This window comes from Armigeres subalbatus, chromosome 1, assembly GCF_024139115.2.
Source record: "Armigeres subalbatus isolate Guangzhou_Male chromosome 1, GZ_Asu_2, whole genome shotgun sequence".
NCBI classification, from domain to species: domain Eukaryota; kingdom Metazoa; phylum Arthropoda; class Insecta; order Diptera; family Culicidae; genus Armigeres; species Armigeres subalbatus.
In genome coordinates, this window is record NC_085139.1 from 259,913,205 (window position 1) to 259,922,116 (window position 8,912).

General features: G+C 46.4%; 1 protein-coding gene across 1 annotated transcript; it reads right to left on the reverse strand.

Annotated features, from left to right (window-relative positions):
• Positions 1-2,584: 2,584 nt before the first annotated feature.
• LOC134207260 (uncharacterized) lies at positions 2,585-4,693 on the reverse strand. Its single transcript, XM_062682981.1, has one exon. It carries the CDS (start codon positions 4,691-4,693, stop codon positions 2,585-2,587), a length of 2,109 nt encoding a protein of 702 aa, XP_062538965.1.
• Positions 4,694-8,912: the final 4,219 nt, after the last annotated feature.

The following is an 8,912-nucleotide window of genomic DNA, read 5'->3' on the forward strand; positions in this document are numbered from 1 at the left end:
ATAAATTTCAACATTAAATTCAAATTGAAGTGGGTATAATAATTTCACTTGGTTCGATGCTCGGCTAATGGTGTCCAACAGCGATGGTGGGTAGATGACGAGAAAAAAGGGAAGATCAATCATGTCCGTCGTGCTTTTATACTTCATCGATTCAATAGCAATGGGGTTGTCCGGAAGGTGAGGTGCCAACCAAACTTTCACTGCAGAAAGCCACACTCGATGAACAAAATGCTGTCAGTTGTAATACCACATACAGGTGGCGTTGAAATATTCGTGTCGAGTTTGAATGTGGCATGGTATGCACTTCTACTCGAACATGCTGGCCCCTCAGAAATAGCATTTCAGCAAACGATTCTTGCTTGTATTCACACCATGAGTTCGGCTGATTCAATTTTGGCTCCTTTCGAATGATACGCTGGATTTGACAGTTTTCCCTTTCGATGGAATCGATGAAACGATGACGTGAACGTCAAAGCAACCACTGCCTCAATGTTGACAATCAGCACAACTCAGCAAAGCATATGGAACGAAAAATAAGACCCGGTAGCGGGTTACGGGAAAATTTCATTTTATAGGACAGGTTCTTACCTTGTCCTTTCTAACAAAGGACCATTTAATCTTTCTTTTTAGGTGCTCCGGACTGGAACTGTCGAGGTTGACCAGGATTGTGGATTTTTGGACATAAAGATGACGACGTCAGATTGGGCATGATTTTCTGCTGAGAGGTTTCTACTTTGCGGTTATTCTTTGCTGCTGCTACTCACTTTCATTCTCCGTGTTGGTGGTTTGCGTGGGAGGAATCGGCAGCAAGCAGATTTTATTCACCGGACGAATAAATCGACCAGTAGGCGACTGCACCGTGACAACTCGGATAATCCCGTCGGCCCCAGGATGCAGATCGATGATTCGTGCGGTTGGCCAGTTCATTGGAGGAGAATTTGTTGGAATATCAGGTAGTGTGCGACGCTTCGCTGTAGATCGAAGATGGATAGGAGGTAGGCGCCAGTTGGTTGTAGTTGCTCTTGGGTAGATTAAGGAATATTGTTATGGATGTATTGTAGATACCTATTGTTGAATAAAGAGAACTGCAGCTACTGGCAGAAGTATCAGTCAGTAGCCTGCCGTGGTGTAGAGAGGGAACTCTAGTTGTTATTCTTTGTGAGGGGGTTCCCTTCCTATGGCCAACAGGTTATGGGCCCAGGAACGATTCCCGTTCTCCATCTTAGTGGGATGTTATGGCCGTCGACGTTATCGCAGTGGGATCATGGATCGGCCGCATAAGTCGCGTGGCGCAGTGGGATCATGGATCAGCCACGTAAGTCTTGGGTAACGGCGGACGGCATTCATCAGGAGGTTGGAACGTTCGGTAGGATGCTGGTTGGTCAGCGTCCAGGAGGAGCGTCGGAACATTCAGGAGCTGGTCAACAGGGTGCTGTGCAAACGTCGGATAGAGGCCATTTGTACGGGCAACGGATTGGGCCAGGAGAGGAATTGTTCGGCGAGGAGGAGCTCTGGACGGGAGGCTCGGTGGAGCGGAAGGAGCTAGGAGAGTTGCGAGGCGTGCACACTAAGGAGGAGTGTTGGAATATCAGGTAGTGTGCGACGCTTCGCTGTAGATCGAAGATGGATAGGAGGTAGGCGCCAGTTGGTTGTAGTTGCTCTTGGGTAGATTAAGGAATATTGTTATGGATGTATTGTAGATACCTATTGTTGAATAAAGAGAACTGCAGCTACTGGCAGAAGTATCAGTCAGTAGCCTGCCGTGGTGTAGAGAGGGAACTCTAGTTGTTATTCTTTGTGAGGGGGTTCCCTTCCTACGGCTAACAGAATTATCATCCCGAAGAAGCACCAGCTGGTTTATTTTGATTTCGATCGGGGGTTTGAACCATTTCGTGCGAGGTTGCAAAGTGGAAAGATATTCAGCGTGCCAACGTTTCCAGATCAGCTGAAACATCTTCTGGGTCTGCTGCCAGAGTCGGAGCCGATTAAAGGGAATTTCAGTAGAGTCTATTTGTGGAACAGCCTTAAGTGGAGATCCAATAAGAAAGTGTCCGGGCGTTAGGACTTCGAAGTCGGTCGAATCGTCGCTTAAGGGTGTTATAGGGCGAGAGTTAAGGCAGCTCTCAATCTGCGTCAGTAATGTTTCCATCTCGTCGTGCGGCAGTGTGTGATTTCTCAAAACGCGATTGAAATGCTTCTGGGCTGATCGAATCGCAGCCTCCCATAGGCCGCCGAAGTTAGATGCTTTCGGTGGGTTGGGTTGAAGTGCCATCGGATCCCATTCTCACTACATTCCGTTGCCATGGATTGTTTGTATTCCTTGCTGCGAATCAGTTGTCGGAGTTCATTTGCCGCACCAATGAAATTTCTACCGTTGTCGCTGTGGATGTCGCTACATAAGCCGCGGCGAGAGACGAAGCGCCTTAGTGCTTGGATGAATTTTGCCGTACTTAAGTCGATCACTAATTCCAGATGCACGGCGCGAGTGGAAAAGCATACGAAGACCGCGACATATAGGCTTTTCTCGGGGCTGCACGGCGGTGTATGGGTTGCAGAGTGATAGGTCCCCAGTAGTCAATACCGGTTACCGTGAACGGTCGCGTTGCAGTGACACGGGATGCTGGTAGGTCGGCCATAAACTGTTCCAACAGTTTTGGACGAGCTCGTACACAGGTGACACAATTACGTGTGATGGATCTGGCCAGGCTCCTGGCCCCTGTGATCCAGTATCGCAGACGGATGATTGTGATGAGCAACTGAGGTGCCGCGTGCAGTTTTTTTCGTGACACGAGCGGACTAGGAGCTTCGAGAAAGGATGTGTCGCTGGTAGGAGAAGCTGATGCTTGCTGTCGAAAGGCTGAGGTGCTTGATTCAACCGTCCACCAATTCGTATGACCTGCTCAGGTGAGATGAATGGATTGAACCATCTTAGGCGGGACCTAGGTGACACGGATCTTTTTAGATTGAGCTGCTTCCATTCTTCAGGATAGGATTGTTGAATTAGTCGAATTATAGTGATTTCAGCAGTATGTCGTTCTTCAGTGGTGATGTAGGATGGATCCGCGTTGATACTAGGTTGCCGTCGGCAATGCCGAATGAATCGCTGGCAGTAGGCGACTACGTTCAGAAGCCGGTTCAAATTTGAAAAGTTTCCCACGAGAATATCGACGAATGATGGTTCCGTAGACACCGGACATGCCGTTGAGCTTTGTTTCCTTGCTTCCATGAGAATTTCGCCATCAGAAGTTTGATTCGGTGATTCGCTTGGCCAAGATTGTTGATCAAGTTGGAGCCAGTTTGGTCCTTGCCACCAGAGTTTGTTGTTGAGGATGGTTTCTGCTGGAATTCCACGAGACAGACAGTCCGCTGGATTTTCCTGCCCGGCGACATGTTGCCAGGAACAATTTTGCGTGGTAAGTTGGATCTTAGAGACCCGATTGGCAACAAAGGTGGCCCACGATGACGGAGTAGCTTGAAGCCAGCTGATAACCGTCGTCGAGTCGACCCAGAAAAATGTCTCGCCAGTTATTTCAAGAGCTGCTGTTACCTTTTGATACAATTCGGATGCAAGAAGGGCTCCACATAGCTCGAGTCTAGGGATACTCTGCTGTTTTAATGGAGCAACTCTTGATTTGGCAGTCAGGAGGGTAACTTTAATTGCACCAGATGTGTCAGTTGATCGGAGGTAGCAGCACGCACCATACGCATGCTTTGAAGCGTCAGAGAAAAAGTGGTATTGGACGGAAGCAGCACTCGTCGCAAGGGCAAACCGATCAATTCGAAGATTGTTAAGCAGTGGTAGTTGAGTGCAATATGAGAGCCAAGTGTCTCGCATGGATGAAGGCAGTTCTTGGTCCCAATCGAAAACCTTTCCGTTATCGTTCTTCAGCATCCATAGTGCTTGCATGAATAACTTTGCAGTGACCACAACTGGGCCCAACAAACCAAGGGGGTCAAAAAGTCGAGCGATTTGTGAAAGAGCGGAGCGTTTCGTGAGTGGAGCGTCAGGCGATTCCTGTGGTAGCTTGATTTTGTATTTAAGTTGGTCTAGGGCCGGTTCCCAGAGAAGACCCAGTGACTTTATGGATTGGTCACGGTCAAGGTCGAATGATGTTTGAAGAGCGCGATTCTCCAAAGGTACACCGTCCAACACTGCTTCTTCATTCGATGCCCATTTTCGAAGCTGAAATCCACCCTTGAGAAGTAGTGCTTCAAGTTGCTGCCGGAGCTCAATTGCTTCGTCGATGCTGTTTGCTCCCGAGTAAAGATCGTCTACGTAAAAATCCTTACGTAGAGTTGCAGCTGCTGTTGGGTGTTGTTGCTGTTCGTCATCAGCCAACTGTTGGAGAACCCGAGTGGCAAGAAACTGCGCACTTGCTGTGCCGTAGGTTACGGTTAGTAATTCGTAGGTACCCAGAGGGTGCTCCGGTGATGATCTCCACACAATTCGTTGCAGAGGTGTATCTCGTTCGTCCACGAGTACTTGACGATACATCTGTTCGATGTCAGCAATGATCATCACCTTGTGTATTCTCGAACGCATGATTATCGATCGAATTTCCTGCTGGACAGTGGGGCCCACCATTGATGCATCGTTCAGTGAAAGTCCATTGAGCGATTTGCACGACGCATCAAAAACTACTCGTAGTTTTGTCGTGGCGCTGTCCTCACGGATTACAGCATGGTGGGGCATGTGATAACAAAGTGGTGGTGGCGATTGGTAATCTTGAACAAACCGCATGTGTCCCAAGTTTAGATACTAGTCCATAGATGTACAATATTGGTTTGCCATGGTGCAGTTGCGCCTGAGACGAGTTTCTAGCATTCGAAATCGGCGAATTGCAGTATTGCGGTTGTCGCCGAGTTGGTTGATCACCTTTTCTTTCAAAGGCAATCTAACGATATATCGTCCCTCCGAATTGCGTTTAACAGTGCTTGATTTATTTATTTATTTATTTATTGTTGTATCCATCTGACATCATGGTCTTAATGTATTATACTTAATTAAATTATACTAAACAATTAATTGAATATACGTGATGTACGCAAACGTTGTCGAAATGCTTCCGTAGATAAATTAAAGTCAAATAAAGAATATGCTTCTCGAAATGCTCTGCAAATAGAGTTGATTGGGTCATTAGCTCCATAAATAGTGTTCCTAGCTGATAGTTGTATCAGTTGCCTCGATCGAAGGATACGTTCAGGGGCATAAAACGAACACGTTCCAGCAGAGCAGGGCAGTCGACATCACTATGTATTAATTTGGCGCCATAAACTGCCCGGTTAGTTTTACGACGTACATGTAGTGGTTCAATTCCTAGTAAGGCACAACGGTGTTCATAAGGAGGCAAATTTAACGGGTCACGCCACGGCAGATTCCTCAATGCATGTCGAACAAATTTTCTTTGTACCGCTTCTATTCTCGTGATCCATAATGTTTCATAAGGAGACCACACCACCGACGCAAATTCCAAAATGGATCTGACCAAAGAACAGTATAGGGCGCGCAGGCATATTGGGTCGTTAAACTCTTTAGCAATCTTGAGGATGAATCCTAGTTGACGATTGGCTTTTTCTACTACATAAGAGTAATGCAGCTTAAATGTTAGTTGGTAGTCCAACAACACTCCAAGATCCTTCAGTTTATCCACACGTTCAATTTGTTGACCATTTATGCTGTAATCATATAATATCGGAGACTTCCGTCGACGATATGAGATAACGCAACATTTGGAAACGCAAACTTGAAGGTAGTTCATGAGACACCAACGTGCGAAGATATCCAAAAGCTTTTGAAGTTCCCCACAATCTGCGTCACTTCGTACGATGAGGAAGATTTTCAAATCGTCAGCGTAAATTAGTAAACCACCGTCGGCCAGGAGAATACTAACATCGTTAAAGAATAACGTAAACAGTAGAGGTCCTAAATTGCTTCCTTGTGGCACTCCAGAGCCAGGCGTAAAAGAAAGTGATTCGGTTGCACCAATTTTTACGCATAGACATCTATCTTTAAGATACGACTGTAGCCAATTGCAAACTCTTTCCGTAAACCTGAGACGACGTAGTTTAGCCAACAGGATTCCATGATGCACTGTGTCAAATGCAGCCTTGATATCGGTGTATATTGCGTCTACTTGTGCGCCACTGTCCATGGCACTGATGCAGGTTGATGTAAAGTCACAAAGGTTACTTTCCACAGATCGCCTAGGATAAAAGCCGTGTTGTGCTTTACTTATGTAAGTGCGACACGATCCAAACATAACATCATTCACAATTGTTTCCAAGCATTTTGAACCAGCTGAGAGTGAAGTAATCCCACGATAGTTAGCAACATTTGACTTGTCACCTTTTTTGAAAACTGGCCGCATATGAGACGTTTTCCAAACAGTCGGGAACTTTTGCTGTTGCAAAGATTGGTTGAAAATGTACAGTAGAGGTTCCGCTAGTACGGGCCCACATTTCTTGAATATGCACGATGGGATACCATCAGGTCCTGGACAAAACGACAACTTAAGCTTTTAAGCGCCAACTTGATCATCAGTGGAGTCACTTGGAAAATGTCTAGATCAATCAAATCACGTGGCACTGTATGGATTGCTGCGTTCGTTTCCTCGGCGGTAAGAATATTATTCGTAAAAACGCTAGAGAACTGCTCTGCGAATAGCGCGCACTTTTCATCCATATTGTTTGCCAAGCCGTCACCTAGATACATCGATGTAGGGAGACCATTTTCCTGTCGTTTAGAATTGACAAAAGACCAAATTTTTTCGGATTTCTGCGAAGATCGTCCTGTTTCCGCCTCACATACTGTTTGTACAGAAAACGGTTATATCCGCGATATATGCGACTCGCTTCATCAAATTGTTGTTTCGAGAAATAACATCTTTGACGACAGTACTGCTGCAGCATCTTGAAACGACGACGTCGTAATGCACGAAGCCGCGAGTTGTCCCAAGCTGGTTTCTTAGGAGGTCGGATGAGTGGGACAGTCTGGGCAATGCAATTGCGCAAAATAGTGTTGAATGCAGAAACAGCAGAGTCCACGTCAGTACTTCGCGTCACTTCGATCCAATCAGTATTCGATAGCAGACCGCACATTGTGTCAAAATCACCTCGGCGGAAATATTCTTCGAAAATATTCCTCGCAATGAGCTTCATCTACGGAATGGTTTGGAGCGGCATGGTCCTCCTCAAGAGTCCAAAACTTCTCTAGCATTTGATGTACATCTGTGATCGTGGCTAAGTTGGAGATTACTGGAGTCTTCGGAGTGCTGGACGAAGTTTTTCCCGAAACGATCCAACCGAGGACGGAGTTTACCAGGGTTGGTAACGACTCTCCAAGTTGAATTCGGCCGGGCACTCTAAATAGATCGAAGAATACTTCCGCGCCGATGATTATATCGATCGGATTCGCTTCGTGAAACTGTGGATCGGCAAGCAAAATACCGGAAGGAATTTCCCAAGTAGAAGTTTCAATTGTTGCAGATGGCAGATCAATAGTGACCTTTGGAAGTACCAAGAATTCTGCAAACGTGCTGAAATCGCTGACCCGTGAGCATACCGAAGCGGAGATCTTATACCGAGCTTGCGTGGACGATTGACCAATACCCGAAATCGGAACTGATATCTTTCTACGGTGTGCTCTGACGAGTTGTGAGAACGACTCCGTCATGAAGCAGCATTCGCTCCCCGAGTCAAGGAGTGCTCTTGCGATATGAACTGTGCCATTGTCATCAACTAGTTTGACGACAGCTGTGGCTAGAAGTACGCACCTACAGGCTTGCTCAGAGCTTGCATAGCTAATCGGATCGTTGATAGTGGCGGAGGCGGACGTTTTGGGTTGTTCGTGTAGAATTTCAGTTTTAACGTTGTCGAAGAAGATGGTTCTACAGTTCTGGAGTTCACAGCAACTGCTTTTCCCCGGCACAAAGTTGTGTGTGATGCCGGCCTCGACATTTACGACAAGATGTGGAGGAAGTACAGTCTCTTGCGTGATGTCCTGACCGAAGACAATTCCGACAGAGCTGCAGCCTCCGGATTTCCTTTTCTTTCTCCCCTACCTCGAGTTTTGAAAATACTGGACACATGTACAACGGATGATGGCTGGAACATAATGAACACTTTCGACTGATGATCATTTGGCTGGCCCCGTGACTGGATACCGGACGTGATACTGGTTTCTTCGACTGATAGGATGATGCTGGCGTGTCTACAGCCCTTCCCTGGATCGTTTGAAGCACAGTAACCCTTCGCTGTATGAAAGAAGTGAGCTCCTTGAAGGTAATACCATTTTTCGTAGAGGAATACTCTTCCCAATCCCTACGAGTGGTCGGATCGAGACGGGAGCTTAACATGCGAATTAGAATCAAGTCCCAGAACTCGGTTCTCTCTCCGAGCTGGGCCAAAACTTTCACATTCGCTTCAAATTTTTCAACTAGCGAGTGTAATTCAGTGGCAGATTCTCGCTTTAGTATTGCAAACTCAAAAAGAGCATCCAAATAAGTTTGCTTTAGCCGTGCAGGATTTTGAAAGTGATCTTCCAATAGCTTCCATGCCACTGGGTAGTTGTTCGCACTGATAGGTATAGTTTGAACAAGTTTCAATGCGTCTCCAGCCAAGGACGAACGCAAGTAATAAAATTTTTAATGTTGGATAATTCGAGCGAAGCATGTACCAGTGAAACAAATAAGTCATGGAAATTTAACCAGTTGTCTAAGCTTCCAGTAAACACTGGTAGCTTGACGTCAGGCAATCGCACGTGGGACGATGTAGCATTGAATTGCGCGCTTGAGTTGGAGGAGGTTGACGCGATGGGTGCTGTATGTGCTTTACTCACTGAGAGAAGAAATCCCTTGACCCGGTAGTAAGCCGTCTCAAATTCTGCCCTTTCCTTAAACTGCTCTTCGATGGTT